Raw genomic sequence first — 25,534 nt, 5'->3', positions numbered from 1 at the left:
AAGGTTACGGGGCCGTTATACCACCAGAGGCAACAGCAGGCCTCAGAGAGCCAGTTCCTGTCGCCCCCTTGCCTGCTTGACGCATTTGTCGAGTTCCAGTTATTTGTGGTGTTGAGTTGCTTTTGGCATGATATCCTCTAATGTAGGTGATAATTGACAGGACTGGTGATCTCTGAGGGCTGTCTACGGGTGATCGTAATGAGGCCCCAAGTGTGAGTCATTGTATCAAGCATTTGATGTCACTCGAGGTCACAGGATGTGAGACGTCAGTTCGTCTACACCTGGGACTTTGGTGAATTGACTTTAAGGCTGTATCAACCGCAGGAACTTCAGAGGGAGGAAGCTCATATATTCAGAAGCAGTTTGAAAAAAAGTTGGTGAATGGAACCAACCTTTTATAGACAGAGCAATTTAGTATAGACATTATTCATTAATAATATAGATAAGAGTGGAGCTGAATGAAATCTTTACAGGTTGCATAGAGGCAGTCTTGCTAACTTTGAGTGGGAATTAATGTAGCAATATTGAAGACAAGCCATGGTTCATCCATTGTTTTTATGCTAAAAAATAATTTAATTTTAGGACGTCAAACCTTGATCAACATTCGTGATAAAATGTACATTGTATTTCAGCTTACAAAGCCAATAAAAAGAAACGTACAAAGAGCATTTGTGATACAAACAGACGTGGACTGCTTTCCTACTTTTTAATGCAGCATTCAAGTGTACCTTTAATTAAGTGATTGGTCATTTACATAGGCCTTTCATTTGTCAAAAGCTTTCAAGCTGCAAAGAGTTTATGATGTAAACACAAACCGAGGGTTCTGCTGAAGCAGCAACAACTAGTGGTGTCCAATGAAAAGCCACCAACTATGTACACCGGTTGTGTAAACTGCCATACATCATTTAATACGTTATAGTTTCACAGGCTAATCCCTGCAAATAAAGTTCTAAAACATTTAGAAAAAACAAGTATTTTGCTGTTGTGGCTAAAGCATTTTAAAAAGTTGGAGCAAGGTGGGATACAAATGTTTCAACACAAATAACCTGGTCTACCGCAAACGTGCAGTTGAACACTGATTTTTAATAAAACAATCTTCAGATTGTGACATCCTTGCCAGAGTTTAAATAAAATAAGTTAAAAGAATCAATAAATAAATATAAAATTATGAGTTGTCCTTCATGGTATATCATAACAAAAACACAAAATGTTTGGGAAATTCCAAGGTTGGAAAGAGGCTACATGGCAAAGATAAGGAAGACACACATACACCAGGTGTCCCATAACACAAATGACTTCACAACTCGGTATAAAAGCTTTGTTGCAGTGGGATGCCTTTGGTTGTGTTTAGCTTGCCCAAGTTCTAGTAAGGTCTTGTTCCCTCACAGGGCATCACAACATACATGACTTTAATCCCAAGAAAGCTTTGCAGTGGCTAAACCAAGTATTTCTTTCACCTATCAAGGAGGCCACGATGTGGTCTGGTCAGAAGAGTCACGTAATGCAACCCAACAGACAAATCATTAAACCTGGTGGTGACGGACAGAAAATTTTAAATAATGACCCACACATAATGACCCACACATCTAGTGAAACAACTCCCTTGATGTTGGGGTTACTAGCTGGAAGTTTGTTTTTGAAAAACAAAAAGTTTGGTGGATGGTCGTTAAATCTGATGGCCGCCATCTATCAAACTGTTGGATACTTTCGAAGTAACCTCCCACGAAGCAGTTCCTCTGAAGGTACAGAGATCATCACTGGGTCAGCAGAGATCTCTAAATATGGTAGACCTCTGTCCATCAGTGTGGCATAAGTAATGTCCTCCGCACCCTGGTGGAGAGGGTAAATACCACCAAACTCCGAATCAGGCCTGTTGTCTAGTCAAACTAATCTTTCATCTTTAGGAGATAGAAGTCCAACTGAACATGGTATTGTAGATGCTGTAGGTTCGATGTGTTTTTCCATTTCCATTAAAATTTCAAATGAAAACAGCTTGCATTCAATTATAATATCTTTGCATTGGAAATTCTGTAGACACAAACCAGTAGGTGACAGTTTAGGGTAAAAAAACAGGATTGTGTTCCTTCTGCTACAGTGATAAGCAGCATCTACTGGTGAGCAAGCTGAAACCTGGTGTCTGAAGAAACACACACACACACGCACACACACACACACACTGTACACCTTTGACAATTAGCCCCAAGTCAACACACACAATCACACTATACACCTTTGACAATTAGCCCTAAGTCAACAAGGAACTGTTTCAGAGCTACAATGATCAGATAAGTAGAGTCCTTGATGTTATTACTTGGTGTTCAAAGGAAACCATTTGAAAAAGGAAGAGACAACAAATTCACAATGTAGTTTACTCAGTAGATCTGCTTCTTCAAGACTCCTGCAGTTATCCCTCATTTAGGTTGACATTAGTCTCTAGAAATGTGATGCTCACAGATGCTCATCTTCCGTGGAGAATCCTTCATTGATGTAGGATTGTTGCAGAGTGTCTTCAGAGCCATCACTTTGTACTTGGTCGGACATGGTGCTGGGCATGCTTAGCAGCTTCAAGGATTGTGATGTGACCTGCACAGAGCTATGTTTCTTCTGGACCTCCTCAAAGATTTGCAGAACCTGAAAGGGAAACCATCAATACTGTTATTTAAAATAGAATGTACTTTCTCCACTTCCAGCCCACCCCTCACTAATGGTACTTGGCCTCCAGATGAATGGATTTCAAAGCCTTTGGTTTAACACCAAGTAGAATTCCTATTTCACTCTTTCAACATTATGTCCCGGGATATCATGAGCAATGGTCTGACATTCTGCCATATGTAAGAACATTCATATGTAAGAACATTCAGAATTTACATCTTTCAATAAACAAGAGTGTTCTCTGGGTTGTCTTCCCATGGCAAAGCTTGTTTGTACTGCTCGGTACAAAATATAGGATTGTACCTTATACCTCCCCCATCACTTTCAAAACAGTGCTAGTAGTTTATAGACTCCATATCTTTGTAAGTTGCATAGAAGCACTGGGGGCCTTCAGATTGCTTCATTCAACCAGAATTAACCTTCATAATCAATGACTGCCTGAATCAACAGGAAATAGATTCTTACTATATATCACAATGTCGTAGTATTCCATACTTTATCTGGCTGTGTGACCCTCACACAATTTTTTACCTTGGAATATGAATTCAAGAGGAGCCTTTGGCATCCTTTACACTCCTTATATGTCTGAACTGTGTCACTGCAAGGTAATAGTCTGGGCTTACCTGGGATTTGGGCACTGTTCCTATCCGAAAGAAACCAATGGTCCCACTGTCGATCTTGGTACAATTGACAATGGTGGAAGGGATGTTCTCTGGAGAAGACCCATCACAGAGGACTCCATCAACCTGAGAAACAAATACACATGAGTTCCTGGACAACTACACAGTCTGATAGTAAAGGTGGCGAGAATGTGTTGGTATTTTTAATTAGATGAGAAGTGTGTGATCTTTTAATGTTTACAGTCAGAACTCGAAGAGTGTAAGCTAAGTAATCTGTGCCAATATTAGTACTTGTGAAAAAACACACTAGCCCACAGACCTGAATTAAAAAAATACAAATCTAATAGTAAAATGAAGACAACACGAGGCACTTGCAGTCTTATACAGTCCACACCATAAACTGAGATGTCTTTTAGAGATTTTAATAGTAGGTTTTGGTACTGTCCAAATAATGGTATGCATCCTATACCATTCACAATGATACAATGGCTGCATCCATACCTACAAATTCAAGTTACACTAAGATCTGTATGAACGACACAGTAACCACTCATTTATCTTATTACTGAATTTAATCTACTGCATTATCTGAGCTTGATAATATTTAATACAGATCTAGCCACATATTCCCTTTGTTATGTATTTTTGCCCATTGCCCTTTTCATACTATGTTTGCACTCTTCTCCTTCCCCCAGGAACAGCCAGATGAAACATTCTCTTCTGCACACTAATGTTTTTGTCCTAGCCAAGCCTACTTTGATTATTGATGCACTTCAATTGGTTTAGGAAGAGCAGAATACGGCCAAGTTCAAGGGTAGAGATTTAAGAGTCTACAGCAAACCTGTAAGTCTTACTCTAGACAACTGCTGGTGTATATTCAGGAGTGTTTATTGAAGTTTGCTGCTATCTGCTACTCTGCAGCCATGCCACACGGGGGTTCTATTTGCTCAATCAATACTTTGCATTCCCATCTAACCACAAAAAGCTGTAATCCTGAGTCTTACGACAGATACCTTATCTCCAAGCTTGGCAAACACTTGGTTGTGGTGTGTGGTGTCAGCTTCGCCACTTGGATTGGCTGAAGAAACCACAATGGGCCCAACCTGATGAGAAACAAAGACAATGGATTTAAATAACTTTACAGCTCATAGCCTTTGCTCATAGTGACACTGACCATTTCACACCTTGAAACAGGATAGGAAGATACACATGTCCACATATGCATCCTGTGTTCTGATGAGAGCACGTGAATGAAGACCTTGTTGTGTCAGTTAAAAAATATAGCAGTAAACTGTACCTATATCAATGGTGCCAGAAGCTTGCCCTTTCCATACAACTGTGCTCACTATAACTAAATAGAAGTTGCTTTTCAATCACAAGGAGGGGGACAGAAGCTTACTTGTGGGTTCACTCAACTTCCAGTGTTTAAAGTCAACTGGTCCTTAGACGTTCTGGAACTTCTAAGCTCTGGTGCTTAGACAGTGACTAGTCATTGAAGAAGGATTCAAAATAATCCTGGTAACTATTTTTCATAAGCTGAAGATCATCAGATGCTGATCACTAGCCAGTCATGTACATCAAATTTAGAAGAATATACTTCTCTTGGTGACCTAGGATATATCCTGATGTGCCCACCAAGAGTACTGTTTGGTGGATTCTTTAACAATAACACATTTAAAGCTTATAGAGGCAAAGAGTGACAAAGGATTGGCAAAGTGTTTCCATTACTGGTGGGAGTAAAGGCCAGTTCAAAGGAAAGGGGTCTGTGCCTTGTCCAGATTTCAGTAGTTTACTTTATTAGGAACCAAAATCTCCTTGACTGGTTCAGCTCAAGGATATATCTCCTATAGAAGGAGTGTCACTGAGGAGTGATACATGGTCACCATTTTATATTTGCATGTCCCCTGGGTATTCTGTTCCACTCAAATTAGTGGGCACCTGAACCTATTTTAAAAGGGCAAGTAGTTGTTGAAAATTCTAAAAACAAAATAAGAAACATATTAGTCACATGAGATCATGAGATGAATTCCTATGCATCATATTTATGAAGGACATGGAAAGAGGCCTACAATCTCATTCTCTCAAAGGACATATGGTTAAGGCCATTACTCCACATGCATAGAAGGGGCACCTCCTTCATACAGGGCTTGAAGGGGTGCTTGGCCTCTGAATACATCACAGGATTCAGTGATGCATAGTAATGTATCTTCACATACACCTTCTCAAAGGGTGGATAGATTACGTTTCATTCCTCCCGCTAAGTGTAAGCCCAATTTATATGAAAAGCACAGAGTTGTATTAGCCTTCCCGAAGGAAAGGTGGACAACATTCTGACACTTTTTAAAGACATACACTATTCTATCCAGTTTAAAGGCATCAAGAGGTTTCAAAAATATAATATTTACAAATGGAATTGATGGTAAGGGGAAGGGTCTTCAACGTCTTCAAATACATGGAGAAGTATCTAATAAGCCATCTTTTTGAATGGTAAGGCAGTGAATGTTCCATTCACCTTGGTAGAGGTCATGTAATGTGCTTATCTATCACCCTTCTCGAATGGAATTGTGATGTCTGCTACTCCTCCTACTGAAAGCAGTGTGTTACAGCTGATCTTGATGGATCCCAATTTGTGTCTTCATCACACTCTCTCAAAAGGCATTGTGATCCATCCGCTCTCCCAACCAGTCCAAAGTATGAAATTTGTCTTTACTGCACTATTTGAAAGTCAATGCAATTAGCCTGAGTCATGGTCACTTGCGAGATACACAGGTGTCACTATCATCCCCACTTTTGAGTAGTACCACTGCAGTGCCAGGCAGTCACTCACCTGATCTATCAGATGTGTGGTTACGGAGCAGTCTGGGATTCGGATAGCAATGCTCTCATCTGTGCCGATATACTTTGCGGAATCTTTCATACCAAAGCAGTCCAGCCAGTCCCCTGCTCAAAGATAAAACAGATGAGAGATCAGTAAATTCTGGTAATACCCTCTGAACACTCAACAATCATCTAACCTCTGAGCACCAATTACTTGGGCTCATTTGTTGACCATTCAAAAGAACATGGTGGTCCTCAACATACATCAAGAGTTTATTGCTATGAGTGATAAATAACCTATGTGATCTGCTGAAATTTAGCTCATCCATGGGAGACAACTATTATGAATTGCATCAATATATTTATTTGTTTTATGGTGATGTGCATGGCACTATTTGGGATAGTCAAAAAGTTTTTTGACAAATAAAATTGAAGCACGTGTATTGCTTTGTTCTGTATGTATGTTAGATATATTTGTGTAGTGCAGTGTTAGCTAGGGAGCAACATCAATGGGAGAGGGGAAAGGGTAGAATTCACTGCCATTTACAGAGAAGCCGGAGGCCGGCATGTGCGGGTAGTAATCATTGAAGAAGTATGTGACCAGGTTCTGCTTGCATTGTGGGAGGTTAGTCCGCAAGGTAGTTGTGGTCACTTGAGCAGGTCAGCTGCCCCAATGACTCTACTGTCTATTGAGTGCAGTAACCTTGTTCGAATAAAGTATGTTTGGGGTATTTCTTTTTTGCAGTATATATTTACTGAACTGTTGTTATCATGAGTATTATCACAAATAACATCATCAACAAAGTTCAAACAAGAAATTTGGTCCATGTGACATGCAAGGATAATAATTAACTTAACCGATCAACCAAGTAGTGCTGGCCTATGGTGCGCCATCCGAGTAAGTATTGCAACTCTGGGTTTTTCAACTAAGAATCCATTGTGACATGAAGTCAGGATCTTCTCACCACACAGAGCACGTCTTAGGGTTTTTTTGTGTTAATTTATGCTAGTGGGTAGTTAAAGTGCAGCTAGATGGTTTTGTTTCTGGTATAGAAGCTAAACTGGTCAAGGTATGGAGGTATTCTAAACTTTTACTCAGAAAGTTTCACAAGCAGGGACAAAACTTAAAATGTTACTTTTCCATCTCTCAGAGATGATAGATTTTTGCTGATGCTGTTTCTTTGTGTTGCGGTATTTTGTGGCTAATGTTTTGGTCTTCTTATAATTTAGCATTAAGCTTTTAGGAAAAGGTGGTATACACTACATTGCGATAATCTGGTCCTTTCCTAATAACAGATTAAATGAGTTCCACTTGGTGGTTAATCTATAAAAAGTGATATGTGAAAGACTTAGAACCTTAAAATAAGCTACTGGCTCCAGGTTTTGAATAGGTATACCTCACAAAAAAAGGAAAACAGGGCATATGAGTGGAGTTAAACATGATGCAATATGCAACAATATTTTTAGCAGCAGCAGGTTATAGATACTCAAATTCTACACCTAAGGCTGTAGGTTTCTCAGAGGTAACAAGAAAACACTGTTTTATAGAAAATATTGTGGATGCAGGGAACTCTCTCCTGAAGAGACGGTGGCCAGCAGGTACGGACAGATATAGATAAAAAATAATATTTACTGCAGAGGGTAAAGCTTCAGACTGTGTCAAATTTGTGTACCAAGTGTGAGTATTGAAAAAGGAAAAATGAGTAAACGTGGAGATCTTTGAGTCTTTCCACTCAATGTGCCTGTGTTGGGTGGACATACAAAGGAGATATAAACCACCACCTTCAATGGTGATCATAAACATAAACTGGTGGGTCCAGAACCAGTTGCCTACCTCTTGTGATGACCAAACTAATCTGGGATGGCCAGACTGCCTGCATGAAGTCCCACAGCAGAGGACTGAACAGATGCCGAGCAGGCTCCAGCTGTTTCAGACTTGAGATCCAGATGGACATGGGGGCATCCTTGGGCTTGAGTTTGGTCCTGGATGGAAAATAAGAACCATGTCAGATGTGTGGAAGGAGGCTTGGGACACTATCACTGTAGGTCCTTCTCTTTAAATGCCACTTTCAGATGCAATATTGTACACTGTGCCCAGCCCATCAGACATTGCAGTAGATATCACTTATGTGGAACTCCCGACTCTTGCAAAAGAGACAGATCCGTAGAGTTGTATCTACAGCTGACCGTCAAAGAACAATCAAGGCACCCCCTCCTCTTCAGGCGACCTGACTGAGACCCGCTGAAGGGAGCTTCCAATCTACCCACAACACATCCCTAATCAGAAATCTGTTTTCAAGGGTCATTAGTTGGTACAGTATTTTCATTGTGGAGTTTTATCTTAAATCAAGTGTTTCAGTACCAATATCCTCAGATTGAAAGATAGACACTGCAACTAAACACCAACCTGTACACCTTCTCAACCGCAGACGGGCGATTACAGGCTCCCACCACCACATACACAGTGTCCGTGGGGATCCCGCAGATTCCTCCATCCTTCATGATTTCTGCAACAGAAAAAGGGCCCTTGTTTTAGGAGCACACGGCCACCCTTCTTATACATATACTCCTAGATAAATAAGACCATTTTAAGAAGAATCATTTGGTTGTATTGCAAATGTAATGATTTGTTAGTCTTTTCTGACCTCAGAATCTAGTGTACTTCTGCACTGTTGTATTTAGGCCCTGTTAGAGGCGGGAGATGATCATTATGCACCCTATAAAAATATTTGATTAAGTTTTGGAAAGGTATTGAGAGCCACACGGAGTGTGCACCAGTTCATTGCTTAAGTCAGTAATTCAGGATTTTTAGCATGCTGAAGCCTCAGCATGGAAAGGACGGAGAGTGTTGTTTGCTATTTGTCAGGACAGCTCGTGTCTGTTTTTAATGGAGGGTAAGAGATGACTAGAACCCACAATATGCTGAACTATTTTCATGACTCATTTGTATATGACTGTTCCCAAATCTAGAAAAGTATTCAGATGTTGAAAAGTTGCAATGCAATTCAAGATGAAAGATGATCAGAATGTCCTTGATCTTTATAGCCACGTCAACCATTCCTAGATTCATTCAATTCACTGACATGTTACTACCATGAAGTATCCTTACCTGCAATCTGCTTGACAGATGTAGTCCTCCTGGCAGGAAGATGAGGGCACTTTGAGGATCCACCTCCAAAGCCCTGGAGCTTTACTAGGGGTTGACCCATAGGCAGTTGAGGCTCTTCAAAGGTGGTACTGATCAGCCCTGATAGGAAACAGTAGAAGCTGACCAAGCCGAAAATGATAGTGACAGCAATGTCATACCCAACCGGAAGTGCACTGACTGCATCCAACAAGAAACTGATGAGGATGAGCTCAAAGGTGAGGGAGTAGAGGAACCAAGCTATATTCAGGAAGAGCGTGCAGAAGATAATGAAGCCATTAAAGAGCATGAAACAGATGATGCCTACTGCCACGTGGAAGCCCCTGGTGGAGCCATAGAGGCCACCATATCTAGTAAGACCCCAGATGATCCACATGAATCCATAGAGAATAAATGCACAGCTCTCTAGGGTCTTGCCACGAGAGAAGGCAACCGACCCACAGAGGAGCTTCAGAATCCCACCAGAGACAACCACCCATGGGAGGACCACAGTGGCACGTGGGTCCATTGGATCTACAGCCATAGTGATCGCAAAGGCTGCCAGGACGCTGCACGCATGACCCAACACCTCACCATCTGCATACTTAGAGTAGCCAAGGTAGGGGAAATGCAATTCTTTTTCTTGCCGCAACTTGAAATAACTCATGGCAGAAGACAGTTTCTTAAAAAAACCCTCCCCTAACGGGATCTTGTTAGGAGCTTTCAGATTGTAAAGTTTAGCCAAAGCCATTATAGCTGATGCCACATAAATTGCCACATTCACCCCTTGGGATCCACCGTGGAAGAAACCGTTAGGATGACATGCCGCAGCTATGCAGTATGCCACAAAAAACAGCAGATAGAGGCTATCCCACAAACTCTTCCCAACAATGAAAAGGGCTAGGACAGAAAACAAGATAGCAAAGACGACTAGTAATGGGACTGGGAAAACAGGCTCATTGGGCTGCCAGACCCGGTACAGCAAGGAATAACCCTCAGCAAACCTTAGGACAGAGGTGAAACCAAAGAATGTGGCTGGCAGGGGATCGAAACAACGATACAATAGGATGCAAATGCCAATCTGGAAGAGTGCTGCTGTCCAGAGCCAGGGCACCTGCCCCACAAAGAGGCTAGTGGTCACTCCAAGGACCCTACAGCCAAAAACACTGGCAGAAGCCATGTTCAGAAGAAGACCAATGACCACCAAATCATTTCTGTTAGAGACGCTAGGCGGGGACTTATCATCGGCTTTAGCCTTTGCCATATCAGTGCCAGGGATGGAGATGCGCTTCGTAGTAAGGATATGAATAGCTCGTCCTACACCAAAGTAAACTCCAATTATACAAACAATAAGGTGACTACAGGCCACGGCAGACAAGCCGAAGCTACTGTCATAATACGTGGCTATTTCGTGGGTAGCTGAGAGAGAGAGGGCCAGAGCCATTATTGAGAGAAAGACTTCCTTTTGAAGAGCCCCAACAGCACTGATGATAAATAGACCCAGGGCGAAGGCAGCCAGCCCAGGGACCATGGCATTCTGGAGATCCGGGATTCCAGTCAGGACTTTCTGTCCTTCCAGGATGTAGATAACTCCCATGCTGCACCACAATGCTGAGACCGTCAAAGAGAAGGACACGAACAAAGGGACATGTCCTCGGCTCTTTCGGACTCCTGCAAGAGAGAGGGAGAAAATTAGTCACGTGAAGGAATGAGCTATCAAAAGAATGAATGTCAGTTAAAAGAACAAAGAGAAAGAGAGCATAATAGGGTGAAGAAAGATTGAAAGGGAGAGATGAACAAAAAGGGTTGAATGGGATAGAAGGGAAAAAATAGAGACAGATATTGTCAGAGATACAAAGAGAAACTATGCCTACGAGAGAGAGAGTGTGTGTGTATGTGGGAGACACAGAATGAACAAAAGGAATCAGCAAGAGTAAGGATGAAGCGAGAAAAAATTGAAGACGGGTAGAAAAACAGAAGGAATACAAAAAGATAGGAAAAAGAGAATGAACAAAAGAAACAAAGGAAAGAAAATAGAGAGACCGTAAAGAAAACAGGAAAAATTAATATGAAAAGAAAACATTGTACATTTTGTCAAATCACTCAATCTTTCTTTTGCTCCCAGCCTAAGTGTGCAATGGCAAACTCAGAACCCTTTGCAATGAGTGGTACCCTAGTGCAGTGGTTCCCAACCTGTGGTCCGGGGACCCCTGGGAGTCCTCAACTGCTTAAAAATTAAAAAAATATTAACAGATTAGGTCCCCAGCTTTCAATAATGGCTCAGTGGGGGGGTCCCCGGATTCCAATAATGATTCAGTGGGGGTCCCTGGTTCCAGTAAAGATATAATGGGGGTCCACACAAGTCAAAAGGTTGGGAACCACTACCCCAGTAGTTTGGAGTCCCGGGCAAAAAGCACACAGACCCTAGCACTGTGCCCTGCAGATCCCCTAGCAGGTGCTCTCACAGTTTAGAGAATCCTAAGAATGAGTCCTAATGAACTTGAGGTTTCAGTGAACACAGTGGTGGGTGACTACTGTGCATGGGAGGAATGATGGTTGATAGCAGTGACTAGTGGGGAGGGGCGCTGGTCTTTTCCTTAGTAATACTTGTTATGGTGCCCCATAACTGGGATCCTTCAAGTACAGTGTGCAGGTGTGTGCTGTATGAGGAGACTGCATGGGCATGTTGCATACAGCCCACAATGGATCCTCACCAACTGAGGGTGCAGGCCTTTCAGGCTTCACCACTCTCAGATCCGCACTGCATCATGGAGACAGTGCAGGAGTTTCATCTTCGTCTGGTTTCCTGACTGGCTTGCCCTGACATCCCAGTACTCCGGTATCCCCAGAGATAATGCACACCAAGGATAAATTAGCTACATGTGGCCCAGTCTGCGTCCTCTTTGACCACTGATGCAACCCCCTCCAGTCTAATGGAGAAGGCGTGCTCTACGGAAGATGTGCTCAGTGAGGGAGTAGCTACAGTTATGCTTTTTTAAAGTACTTCAATGAGTGATTGGCCCTTGTGTCCCCTAGTGCCCCAACTTGTCTAAAATTCCAGCATTTCATGTCCAATACACATCAGTCATGTTAGACTTAGAAAGAGCTGTAAACCTCATCTCAGAGGACAAGAGCTCAGACGTTGATTGTTTCCACCAAGGATATGATTGAACCAAGACTACAAGAAGACCTTGTTCCTGAGCTAGGCCTGGAAAACATGCTTCTGGGTGCTCCACTGAGGTATGCCATGATTTGGAGGTTAACTACAAGACAAAACTGTGACCTGTCTTGTGGACAGGTGCAAGTCAGAGAAGTGACCCTGCTTAGAAGCCAAGAGGATATGATGATCAATTCAGATTTAAGTGCAGTGATGCCCTAGTGTAAAGGACTTTCCTGAACACAATAGCCAGCAATTGCTTTTGGGGTAGGAGCTATTAGGTTCCACAGTGAAAGTGCCAGTACCGAGACATCACAGTCTCCCAGGTGCACTCTGCAAAATCTGGCTGTAGAAAGAAGTGGTTGCCTGGTGGAGTGAAGAATTTTGAAAGGACCATATCTGATCAATATTTAGTTAAGAACATTGGCGGTGTGCTGTATAAAGATCTGGGTACAATGCACAGCACCTTAAAAATATTAATAGCATGACTAGGCAGACATTTTAAGGAGTTTAGGATGGGATGGTAGACTGAGCTGGGAATCTCTTACTATCAGGGAGGCCTCCTGGTTTTGATTCATGTGCAGGCATCTCAAACAGGTGGCTTTCATCCCATTGCATACGTTCCTACAATAATCCAAGTGGGATCCAATGAGAGTAGAAACAGTAATGTGCTTACTCTCTAGGAGAGAAAAACATGGCTTGGGCAGCCGTCCCCCCTCATATAAAACATGCAAGAGGAGCAGCGCTTCTGGCCACAGCCACACTAACATCTTCGTAATGTGATGACTGAGTGCATTCTTGACCTTTCAAGGACTGCTTTCAAACTGGGGTGGCATGGTGAGCAAAAGAACGATGGAACTGGGGATGAGTGTTTGAAAAGTTTCAGCACTCCGTCCATCATCCTTTTGTGTTGCTAAAGTCACCCTACGTAGGAAGGGTATACCCAGGTGTGGGTCCCGTGCTCACTGTGCCACTGCATTCAAGCTAGCCTGGCTGATGAAGGGTGATACCCTGAAACCAGTCCTAGGATGCTTGTTTTCCGGTCCAGGGGGGCCTGGCCTGGCAGTTTAGGCTGAACTGTTCCCATGGGGACCAGGGTCAAGACTGATCTGCATTTGGCTGGGCCAAGCTGGGTGGCGTGGTGAGCAAAAGAACGATGCATTAAACCCAGACCTGTGACTGGGGGGGGATGAGTGTTTGAAAAGTTTCAGCACCCTGTCCATCCTCCTCTTGTGCTGCTATTGGTGAATCTGCACTACCTCCTTCACCCTTGCAGCTTTACTATAGCCTGTAAAAGCCCTTTTCCAGCCAGAAGAGCATAAGTGTTTTTGTTTTTCCCCATGCTCCTTTTTATGCCTCTTTTTGGCTAGGGCTGGTCATCTTAATTCTGGAAATATGTGAACCAGCTTTGATGACCTACGCTTCCTGAATACAGGTTAATCGTGTGATAGGACCCTAATCCTCATCTGTTGTCCTCCTTTTGCCAGTGGGAATGAATGGGTCTAACTGGTACCAAAGGTCTTGTGGGTGAATCTGCCACTGAAAAGTTATGACCAACGCTAGTGAAGTACAAGACTTGGGGTCCATAGTCTGCCACCCCCAGGGACGCTAGTTTGAATGGGAACTTGATTCTCAGCATCTTGAAACACTCATCTTGGGAGGAGTTGGAGTATAAATGGTCTCTCTGATCTGAGTCCATTGCCACTTGACTTTAAGACATGTCTCTTCCACCCACCTCTCTTTACCACTCGGAAAGGACCTACCCTTAAGGCTGCTTTTTCTAGGTCATTTTGGGAGTTTTTTTTTTAATGGGATCTGTTGGTACTTTTCGGGGTCCTTGTGGTCAAACCCACTGAGCTGCATCATCACCCACTGAAGCATTAAGACAAAGACCGAGTATGTCACAGTGTCCTTGATTTAACAAGATGCCTGGCACCCAGAAGCATTGACAGACTAATGCAGGGCACTGAGAAGTGGTAACAGCTTCCAGGCACTACAGTGGACTTGTGAGCTGCGCCTTCAATGCTGTTGTGACCATTGCACCTCATTAAGCCTTGAGTGCAGGGTCCCACTACCTTTGGGTGAGTCAACACCCAAGTAGGAGTACTTGGCATCACATGAGGGTGCATCAGTGTCTACAGCCCCTGACGCTACTGGTAGACAACGGTTACTCGTCTTCTTGGTGAAGACCCGATGTGCAAAGCTCACATCATTTGCTTTTGCATAATTACACACATTTTGGAGAAATTAGGCGCAATTACAAGTAATTACGCTGCATTCAAATCGGTCATTTAGCTCTTAGTGAAAAAATAGTCCACAAAACACAATTGCTGTGAACAGTCGCTCGCGTTCTGGTTGCTTTGCTGTTCCCACACTCCCGTGGTAGAATTTTGCTGCGAACTGTGATGTCATTCATGACGCGGTGTAATGGAATGATTTCAGGAGTTTTGCGTAACATACATAACATGAAATTACACGAATTGCGCCATCGGAATTTAGATATCGCCCGAGACTAGAAAAAAAGGCCTAACATTTCACAAACCTGTGCAGCCCGTGAAATATCAGCAAAATATGTCTGACAGATTGGATGAAGTTTATTTGGTGATAATTAGCAGTGTGGGCTTCAGCGCATCAATGTAATTAGTCCACTCTTTAAAATGGCAGTGGTAACTATTGTATTTAAGTTGACATGAATCTCTTGAGCTCTCCTGTCAGTATTATGCTTGTAATAAACTTAATTTAGGCTTAACGGGAGCCACTCGGTTTTTGCCTCTACTGAATGTTTTTAGCTCAGGTGCGTGATTTCTCCTAAGAGTTGGTGTTTCGAGCTTGTCCATATCGGACATTCACTCTGTCGCAGGGTCCTTGTGTCGTGGCGCTAACTGGACACTCTCCACACCCTGGACCCGGCCCTCCAGCCTGGGGGTCTCATGTTCAGTCCTCTCCCACCAGCACCAGCCTCGCCATGGTGGTCCTCGGATGCAAACATTGGTACTCGATATTATAAACCGGGAGGAAGAGCTTTCTCTCTGCTGGGCCCCTGGTTATGGAGTCTGGTGGCAGAATCTCCAAGGGCGAGAAGAATTTTCTGAAATGTTGCAAACGTTTAAAAACGTGTTTTTTAGGTTCAGTTGAAAGCGGAGAGTCTTGGCTTTCAGATTAACTCTGTCCATGATAGGCTTAGCACAAAGACGCCCGCCGGGTATTAGTTGTGCTTAGTAAATAATATAATTCATTCATTCATCATTGACAAACACTATAGTCACCCACTAGGTTAGCAGAGTAACTTGGCTTTAGCTTATCCTAACCGTACCCTGGTACTCACCACCCCTCACAATCGTCTGCACCCCTTTCCCCCTCCCTGCCGGTTGTCGTCTCACCTGTGTACCCCAGAAGCGCCGCCACAGTGACCAGCAGGACCCCCAGGGCTGTGCTGGGGATGAGGGGCGGGGACCGGTTGGAGCTGTAGGACCGCACAGCCAGCAGGAGAGAGCCTGGAAATACAACAAAAACAGCACTGAAAGATCAACACCCCTCACCCTGCGGCTTTCATCCTAAGCAGCAGCTCAGCCAATGGCGTTCCAAGAAATACAACGAGTCATTTAGGAAATCTAACTAGTCATTTCATCGCTCGGTCCTCTTTGTTTAAAATCCATGCAGCTTGAACCATTTTTGTGTGGAAACTGGCCATCCTGGTACCTATTCTTACAATACATGCTCTTTTTCAGTTTTCCACTGTACACACCATTGCCCCCCGCAGCTACGCCGCTGCATGTTAGATGTGTACACGGGTTCCTGGTGTGTGTGCTTGTATGTGTGCCCGGAAACATGGATGTGTGCTGGTCTGCTGGGACATGAACTCCAATAACTAACGTGCTCTACCTACAAATGCACATTTATGTGGGCATGTTTCCTGTCTGCTCTGTCTGTAAGAACTATACAAAGCCAAACCTACTGGCTTTGTCAATGCGTGTGAGGTCCAGGCTGCTGTTTTCAATATTAAGTTGTCGACTCGACAAAGACTTGGGGGCATATTTACCAGAAAGTGGTGCATCGGTCCTGATGCCTCACTTTTCTTGTGTGGACCCGTCCCCACCGGACAACACCATGGTTGCGCCATTTTCACAGTACTGCACACCCTGGCGGTTGTTAGGACAATAGCATAAAAAACTGTAATGCTACTGTGGCGCTTTGTTGCACTTGCGTAAAAAAAATTGACGCTAGTGCAGCAAAGCCAAGGGACGTCCATTGATTAAAATCAGTGCGTCATTTTAACACCTGTGCTGAGCAGGCATTTAAAAATGACGGAAAAACTGGCGCAGAGAAATGTTGTAAATTTCACTGTGCCATTTTTTAGGGTCTCCTTGCGTCAGAACGCCCCTATTACATACATTATGCCTGGCGCAGGTAAAATGTGGCGCAAGGGGTTACAAAGTGGCGCAGTACATGCATTGTGCAACTTTGTAAATACGGCGCGGAACAAAGACCTCCTTAACGCCGCCTTAGCGTAAAAAATAAATAAATACGCAAGGGTGGTGCAAGGTGGCACTAGAGGCTTGTAAATATGCCCGTTAGTGCGGAGAATTGGCTTTCCTCTGAGTGAAGTCATAGTTTGGATATTCTGGGTAGAGCATTAATACACGAGACGACATCATACAGTCACGTCAGTGATGGAACACGACTTTAGGCCGTGGCGTCTGGACTCTAACACCAGACTGTGAGAGGGTGCCCAGAATTTTAAAGTAAAAAACCGGGACATTTCATACAAATAGAAAAGGGCTACCATTTTACTTCCACCGAGCCTGCAGAGTGACAGCGCTCAATAGCAGAAAACTAAAGCAGAGGCACTAAGAACTTAAATAAAATCCAATTTTAAAACCCACTATCGTGCCTCTTAATTAAATTAGTTTCTTATAACAGCTGCTAACTATCCCTACTTTGGAAAACATAAAAAGGCACCTCCCACCGCTTTCAGTCAACCATCTCTAAAAACCCGGACATGAGCTGAATTTCCCGAACTCTGCCGGGACACCAGGTAAAAAACCGGGACTGTCCCGGCAAAACCAGGGCGCCTGATCAATCTAGACTGTGACATCACTATGCAGACATGTCACAGTCTCTGACGTTCCTCCAGGGGCCCGTTGCCAGACTGTGACATCACTTCAAGCTCATGACATCAGACTTGGGCATAACTACGTTGTTTCTGGTTCACAGATTCGGGTATTTCTTCCCATGGAAATCCTTGCAATTCTTTATTTTTACATTTTCTGACAGCTGATTCTCAAAGATGAACTCAGGGCTTGCGCGACCTGTGCGTTCACCTATATTGTTCAATTCAATAATAATACGGCACTTGACATCATTGGGCATCTAAGCTCTGTAAAATACACTTCTTACAATGCACTACATACACGAGTGTGATAAAGTGGCGAGAATGAACTGAAGTTTGCACTCACGGTGTCAGATTAGCTTGTACACGGATCTCCATGGCACGTGCATTAAGCCACTGAGCTATCTTCCCAGCTAATAACATAGTTTAACGTTGGCATCCGTCCTACCTGCGGAGACGGACAGCATCCCGACCGAGTAGTGAAGGGGCTCGGGGGCCCTCCCTGGCTCCTTCATCCTGCGGCTCGTCTGGATACGGCGCCGGTGCTCAGCGGGGATGAGTGTGGCTCTCTGAAGCGAGGATGAACCAGTAGCGCCGCCCGGGCCAGGAAGCGCTTTATGTGCACGCTCACAGCAGAGGGTGCGCCAGTGAAGCCTGCTCAGGGCTTCCTCCTCGCTCCTGCAGCCTCCCTGGGAGTGGGAGGAGCTACAAGGGACTCCGAGGGTAGAAGGGCCCGGAAGAGCAGTAACAAAGGTGAGTGCAGCCACAGAGGACCTGAGGGCAGGTGTGGACTTCCCCCGCGGTGAGCTCACCTTTTAATAAAACGAGCACTGGTAACTCCCAGAGGCCACTGCCTGCACATCGTGGAATATCCTGTATCCCAGGAGGAGCTTCGATTGGTTCCTCGTGGTTTCTGTAATTAATTTTCCTTCCCAGAGTTCTACACATTTAAATACGTCACGACTAAACCAATGGAGATCATTGTTAGGGTTTTGCCCAACCAAGCGCCTTGGGCCTTAGCGGCAGTATTTCTAGGGTGTAGGTGCAGTAACGAAACTTGTAGGCGTAACGAAACTTGAGAGGGACCCCCTTGCAAAGTACACTGAGGGCCCCCCTCCCCGGCCTACCACATACTACCTTTGAAGTTCAGACACCCCACACTGTGGGGGCTGCAGAGGCTTATGTTAACCCACAGTGTACATGGAATATATACATTCTAAACCCGGCGGTGGTTGCCACTGGGTCATTTTAAGTAGTTCTGAGTTTTCCATCGGAAATGTCTTTTTTGTTTGCTTATAACTTTGACACTTCTACAAAGGTTCTTTTTTTTACTAGTCTTGTCATGGAAAGGTTTGGGATGAACTGTCAAGCGGGGACCTAGGACAAAAGGGGCGGGGGTCCCAAAATGCAAAATCGCCATGCGTTTTCCATAAACTTTTTAGGAAGAGATACTGCACAAACTGCTGAATGGAATTATTCTAAATTTGGCAGGACACTACACCCTGGCCCAGAAAACACGGTTTTTGTGATTTGGGGTAAATAAGTTCAGTAGATTTTGAGAAATGAATTTTATATCTGGAGGACTGGATTCAATAGACTCTCACAAGAATCCTTCAAACGCAATTAAAAACAAGCATTTGCAATGCAAAAGGTTTCGCATTTGCTTGTTAGAGCTATTGGCGTTGTAAATGCATAACTGGACTTTTCTTTCCACATAAATTGATCAACCCTGCAGCATAATTTGGTGCTCTCTGCCACATAATTCCATTGGCTATAACCATTTCATCAGCACAGCTTCTCTGGAGCAAAAAACACACACACACAAACAACTGCCGTGGAAGATAGTGGCTAAACTGACAGAAATATATTTCGATAAACAGCTCTACTAAGGTGGGCCTTTTAGCTACTCAAGTCTGAGAACCAAGTTTAACAATTTATTGGACAGAACCATCGGACATTAATAACGATTTTGGTTTTTAATCTATGAAAATTTATTTTTCAGTTTAAAGCGTTCTCACTCTCTGATTATATATTAAATTAGAAATGTTAATCACAAATTTAAACCACGTGCATCTAAGTGCTTAAAGCAAAGAGAAGACCTTTGAGGAATGAAGATAACATTTTATACCTTCTCTTTGTTGAACTAGAATGTAAAGAACGAAAAGCACATCAAATTTCAAACTAACCATAAAGTCTGCCAGGTTACTTTCCATCACCTAACTGCATGAAATGCTCATTCTGCACCAAGGCGCTTTTGCGAGGTTGGGATGCACATGCTAATTAAAAACACTGAAAGAACTTAAAAGCCACAAATTACTTTTTGAGTTCCTGGTGAAGAGTTGGTGGTTAAACAGGACGGTGCGCCCTACTGACAACTCGCTGGCAAAGCACGCTGTGTGCACATTTCTACTCGTGTTTATTAAAAAAAAGGTCACGATGAAATAAAAATGATGCACAGAAAAATATGTCGTATTTACGTGCATACTTCACTCATTATCAAACCAATTTGCGGCTGGGCTCGGTGCCCGGGCACACTTATATCCTTTCACTCACCACACTCCTAAACCATTTATCCCATACTACGGTGACTGCCCCTCGGTGATCGTCACACACAACAGGATTGTCACACACAACAGGATTGTCACACACAACAGGATTGTCACACACAACAGGATTGTCACACACAACAGGGAGGCACTTCCTAGACAGTTCCAAGGCTAAGACTACGCTCTCCCGGTCACACACCCCTGATGGTGTAGCATGCTTCAATGTGGGCTAGTGCTTCAGCGCCCCTCGTAGGGGTTCTAAGCGCTATATAAATGTTACATACAATATACAAGCAGATGTGGCCTCTGCCGCAGGTCACGCATACTCGGATTTTCTAATAATTGTCAACGGTGATACTGTGTGTCTGCATCTTACCCAAATATTGTAATGTCAAACTACATGGCTGTTTTTAAAATGTTTTAAAAATACAGAGTATTTCAATTAAGAACCTGTAGATCAACACAACCGAGATCTACTCCTTGCGCCAGCAGATCCGCAAACACAAGGACACGCTCCAGCATAATCAGTCAAGCTGCTTCTACAAGAACAAACCAAAAATAAAGATCATCGCACAGAAACCTTGCAAAAAGTGTTTTATGCATGAGGGAGAAAACTGTCATTTATCCTCGCTACTTAGGAGGGATTTTAGCTGACTGAAGTCTGATGAAATGGACTTGATTTGGCTCTGACTAAAGCAGTGATTTCTGTGATGAAAACAAAAGTGCCTGAGCCTCTTTCCGTTTGCTTCAGCTGAAATGACGAAAATGAGTAACAGACTTGGTGCAGTGGGAGGAGGAGACGTAGCGTGTGAAAACACTAGTGCTCCAAGACAAACAAGCATTTGCAATGCACTAGGGTCTCGCATTAGCCGGAGTTACAGCTGTTCACAGTTGTAAACTCCCAACCGGATTTTTCTTGCATTAAAAGAAAAAAACAGCGCGATCGCGCTGCTACAGTTCACACGTAATAATACCTATCGGCAAAAGTGCAATTATGAACGTAACCGGCAAAAGTGCAATTAACTGTGTAACAAGGTCGATAGTATACGAAGCGCTCGACTTCTGCCCAGCGAGATAGCGCTGCGAAACCAGAGAAAAAGTAGTCCACAAACCCAGCGAGCCTCGCATGTTTTCTGTACTTGGTCGCTGCGCTCGAGGAGGGCTAACCTCCGGAAAAGGCATGACATATGCGTGCCTTCCACTAATCAAAAGAAGCGGATTCTAAGAGGCAAGCCAACTTGCCAATGAAAGACACTGACCTGACGTGGACGGGGCTCCGAGCCCTTTTCCAATACCTAAAGCGTCTCGCTAGCAATACGCATGCGCAAGCGCATGCGACGCAAGCTTGACCCTAAAAAAAGCAGTCAATCCACTTTGTTTTTTACAATGCTTTACAGTTCTTGCTTACATGCAGCTCTTTCAATGTAGGCAGGAGGTTCTAAAGATGGGGTGCAGGCTCGGCTTCGTAGGACACCTCAAGCACGCCCCCAGTCTGAAGGGCACTGTGAGATGCCAATTAGGGCTATTGCCGCAAATATTTATGATACTAAAGTGCTTTCATATGCTTAAACACAGGGCAGCCTGAAGCGGAGGTCTTGGGGAGAAGGGAGAAACAGACACAAGACCTTCAAAAACACAAACACTCATCTGAAGTGCAATTTCCGAACTAAAACAAGCAACGGAGAAGGAAAAGAGACGGCTCGTCATGGTGTCAATGGCGTCATCCTGCATAACGTGCAGTGGCCATTTTAAATTAGTGGAATATTAATGAAATATTGTAACGGTAGTGATTTTCTCTACGCCTCAGCAGTGCGTAAGAAAATCGATATAAACATAGTTGTGGTCATGAATGGTTTGCACCGCAGCAGCAAGGGTGGAAACAGGCGCCCTTATAAAACAGCCTCTTACATTTGTACTTGGCCTTTAAATGCACAGCACATGTAACCAGAGAAGAACATGGTTGAGAGCCCTTTTAACAGAAACAGACTGCAGCCACTGAAAACATCTGGTCAAATGATATTAGCCTTTGAAAAAAGTAGTCCCTAAGAACAAGTGGAAGGGTACAAGTACTGGGGTCATGCTCCAGGGGAGTGTACAACTGTGGAAAAGGTGGGACAAAAAGCAAGGATTGACCACAAGCAAGAAAGGATTTTTGGTGGTCCTCCCAGCCAGCCTGTTGGCGGTATGACCGCCATTGTCAACATGGCGGTCCTGAGACCGCCAAACTTGTAATGAGGCCCTCAGTCTCCACGTCGGCTGAACACTGCCTTTTATGCTGATGGGAAGAGTGGGGTTGTGCATGCATGTCAGACATTGACCAAAAGCTGGGAATAGTACATGAAGCATAGGTGACTGGAGGCACTGATGGGGCTACCCAGTAATCTTTACTGTTGTAGGTGGTGGACTGTAGTGAGGCAGAGTCAGTGTCGTAACAAAACTTAAAAAAAGAAATCTTTTTATTAGTGTGGTAGAACATTGAGATGTATACTTTTACACGATCAGCATTAGTTACGTCGATTTACACAATATACAAATCCAAAGTGAAAAAAATATATTAGGAATGTGGAAGGAAGAGAAGAGAGAGGGGGGTGATAGAGCTATGCGATATACTGTGAGGGTCACCTGGACAGGGGGATTGGTGAAAAGTGATCTTCGTTGGTCGGGTATAATCCTATGGAGGTGTGCTGATGTACATGATCCGGCGAGGGAGAGGGGTGGGAGGGTGAGGAGAGGGAAGAGGAATACTCGTTTGCGATATCTCTATTATTGGTGAGGGGCATGAGGATTCGCCTGTAATAGTGTGGTACTTTGGGAGCCGATGTGTCAGTACAGCACTCTCCTGGCTGTGCAGGGGGCGTGGGGGTAGTGGCTTCTTTTGATAACGTGTAGCGGGCGTGCACCCATTTCCTTCCCAGTCCCCAGTGACCACCCCTCCGGGCCTGGTCTCCCTCCGTGTAGTCCTCTCCATTTACAATATGGTGCTTAGTGGGGGGCCTACTCGTTTTGTCTATATTACTTGGGTAATAAAATTAATATGTGGGTGTGGGGGTTGGGGGGTGGGGGGATGGGTTTGGCGTGTTTCCACGGGCCTCAGGGTCTGATTAAGTCATGAGCTTATGTGTGGTGATGTTATGGGGGTCAGGCATGGTCTCTCTATCAAGGCGGGAGGTGATCGTCTTTGACTTCTAAGGATGCGACCAGGGCGTCCCATGTGTCTATCCCTTTGACCTGTGATCCCCTGTCTTGAATTGAGTGTAATGTGTTTGTCTCTGCCCGGGCCCACTGCAGCAGGACTTTCAACCATTGTCGAGTGTGCGGCGCAGCTGGGGCCTTCCATTGCATTGCTATTAGCCACTTAAATAGGATGAAAGCCAGCTCTATACATTTCTGTATTTGTTTGTACTTTTTTGGGCGGGGACAGATGCCCAGGACACATGACGCAAGTGTGTGGAGAAGTGGGCGTCCAACCAATTCAGCCGTCAAGGTGGTTACCTCCTGCCAGTCACGAGGGGGGGGGGGGGCATTCCCAGGTCATATGAAAGAAGGTTGCTCCTGGTTCTCTGCATCGCGGGCATTCCGGAGGAGACGGTGGGAAAACGCGCTGCAGACGGTGAGGGAAGAGATAGGTTTGGTGTAGGTAATAGAACTGGGTGAAGCCGAACCTGGGGTTACGAGACACGGACCGGACAAGGTCCAGTGCCATGTTCCAGTCTCGTTGATCTATTGGGGTCGGTAGGGTGCTGTCCCACCTTGCCTTTGCTCCGGGTTGTTCGGCCTCTGGTTTATTTAGGAGTAGTTTGTATAGCTGTGAAATGCTGCATTGCTCTCCTAAACCGGAGAGCAACTCATGTAGTATTGGTGAGGCTGGGGGTTCTCTGTCTCCGCATCTCCAGGTGCGGCGCATGAGCTGCTGTAGGGCACAGTATGTCAAGAACCATCTTTTATCCACATCGTACCTCGCGATTAGTTCAGTGAAGGGCAACATTGTGCTGTCCGAATATATATCCCCAATTACCTGGACGCCTTTCTCGGGCCATTGTTGTATGTTGTGCTGCTTGAACACTCTCAGGATCCCAGGGACTGATAAGAGAGCTATCTTGGGTGAGTATGGGGGAGTTGGGTTCTTGCCTAGTATGTAACGGCCCCAGCTCCAATGTGCTGTTCGCATTAGAATGTTGTTCTGGATGGTCTGACTGCTGCCGTCAAGCAGCCATGGCAGAATGTTTGTGTGTCTGAGAGCGGCCTCTACTGATTGAGCTTCGGGTTCAATGGGTCTTGTAACCATTGCCATGTCCACTGTACCTGCCTGCTGCATAATACAGCTCGTAGTGTGGTGTTCCCAGCCCTCCTAGTTCTAAAGGGAGTTGCGTGGCAGCTAGAGCTGCTCGCCAACGACCTCCGCCCCAAATTAACTCCATCATGAGACTATTCAGTGACGCAAAGAAATCGCAAGGAATTTGTAGTGGCAAAGCCGTGAAGTGGTAGAGCATACGTGGCAGTACTATCATTTTGGCTATTGCCACTGTTCCTATTGGTGAAAGTGGGAGCGAGCCCCAGAAGGGTGGGGATCCTCTGATAGAGCGGAGTGCGGAGTCCCAGGTTGCCCTCCCTCAAGTCAGAGGCTTCATGATGTATTTGTTTGCCTAAATACTTAAATGTTGTCTATGCCCATGGTAGTGTGCCTGTGGGGGTGCTGAGCGCCAGTGGGATGTGGAGGTGCTGAGCGCCAGTGGGAATAGGCAAGATTTAGACCGGTTGACCCATAGGCCTGAGATATCCCCGAATTGATCTAGCAGTTGTAGCACATCTGGAAGCGATGTGCTGTGGTTACGTAGGTATATCAGCGCGTCGTCAGCATACAATGAGATAATCTGGAACCCCTCCCCACTTGGGATACCCCATTCCTGTGCCCTCACTCTGAATCGCGCGGCGAGGGGTTCCATTGCCAATGCAAACAACAACGGAGACAATGGGCATCCTTGTCTCGTACCTCTGCCTATTGGAAACTCCTCTGAGATAACCCAGCCTGTTTTAACTCTGGCGACAGGGTCTGTGTATAATATTTCTATCCATTTCAGATAAGCCTTCCTGAATCCCAAACGGGATAAAGTCTCCAGCAGTTAGGGCCAGCCCAGCGTATCGAACGCCTTCTCGATGTCCAATGAGACCGCTACCCGGTCGGGCTAGATGGGGGTGTTTCATATATGATTTGCAGTAGACGCCTGATGTTCATGAATGTGTTGCGCCCTGGGAAAAAGCCTGATTGGTCTTCATGGACCAGATACGGCATTAGTGGAAGCAGACGATTAGCTAGGATCTTGCATATCAATTTACAATCTAAATTTAGGAGAGAGAGTGGCCTATATGATATTACATCTAGGGGGTCCCGTCCTGCCTTTGGGAGAACTACAATTATAGCCTTGCGCTGTGTCTTTGAGAGCCTGCCTCTCTCTAGCACTTCATGTACCATTTCGACATAGGGCTGGATTAGTTGTCCTGAGCACGCCG

General features: G+C 44.6%; 1 protein-coding gene across 1 annotated transcript; it reads right to left on the bottom strand.

Moving 5' to 3' along the window:
* Window positions 1-585: 585 nt before the first annotated feature.
* LOC138262207 (uncharacterized) lies at window positions 586-18,403 on the bottom strand. Its single transcript, XM_069212051.1, has 9 exons — window positions 17,929-18,403; window positions 15,751-15,864; window positions 9,199-10,884; window positions 8,497-8,596; window positions 7,924-8,072; window positions 6,100-6,212; window positions 4,286-4,375; window positions 3,276-3,398; window positions 586-2,631 (listed from the first exon to the last, which is right to left on the bottom strand). Exons 1-9 carry the CDS (start codon window positions 17,993-17,995, stop codon window positions 2,449-2,451), a joined length of 2,625 nt encoding a protein of 874 aa, XP_069068152.1. The 5' UTR covers window positions 17,996-18,403; the 3' UTR covers window positions 586-2,448.
* Between the last annotated feature and the right edge of the window lie 7,131 nt (window positions 18,404-25,534).

The sequence above is a fragment of the Pleurodeles waltl genome, chromosome 10 (assembly GCF_031143425.1).
Source record: "Pleurodeles waltl isolate 20211129_DDA chromosome 10, aPleWal1.hap1.20221129, whole genome shotgun sequence".
In the NCBI taxonomy this organism is placed as follows: Eukaryota; Metazoa; Chordata; class Amphibia; order Caudata; family Salamandridae; genus Pleurodeles; species Pleurodeles waltl.
This window is presented reverse-complemented; position numbering and strand designations above follow the sequence as displayed.

Coding starts and splice junctions, on each gene's coding strand:
- LOC138262207 (XM_069212051.1), bottom strand. CDS start 17,995: ATGAAGGAGCCAGGGAGGGCCCCCGAGCCCCTTCACTACTCGGTCGGG. Junction 15,865..17,928: donor GATGCTGTCCGTCTCCGCAG/GTAGGACGGATG, acceptor TTGTATTTCCAG/GCTCTCTCCTGCTGGCTGTG. Junction 8,597..9,198: donor ATCTGTCAAGCAGATTGCAG/GTAAGGATACTT, acceptor TTTCTGTTGCAG/AAATCATGAAGGATGGAGGA.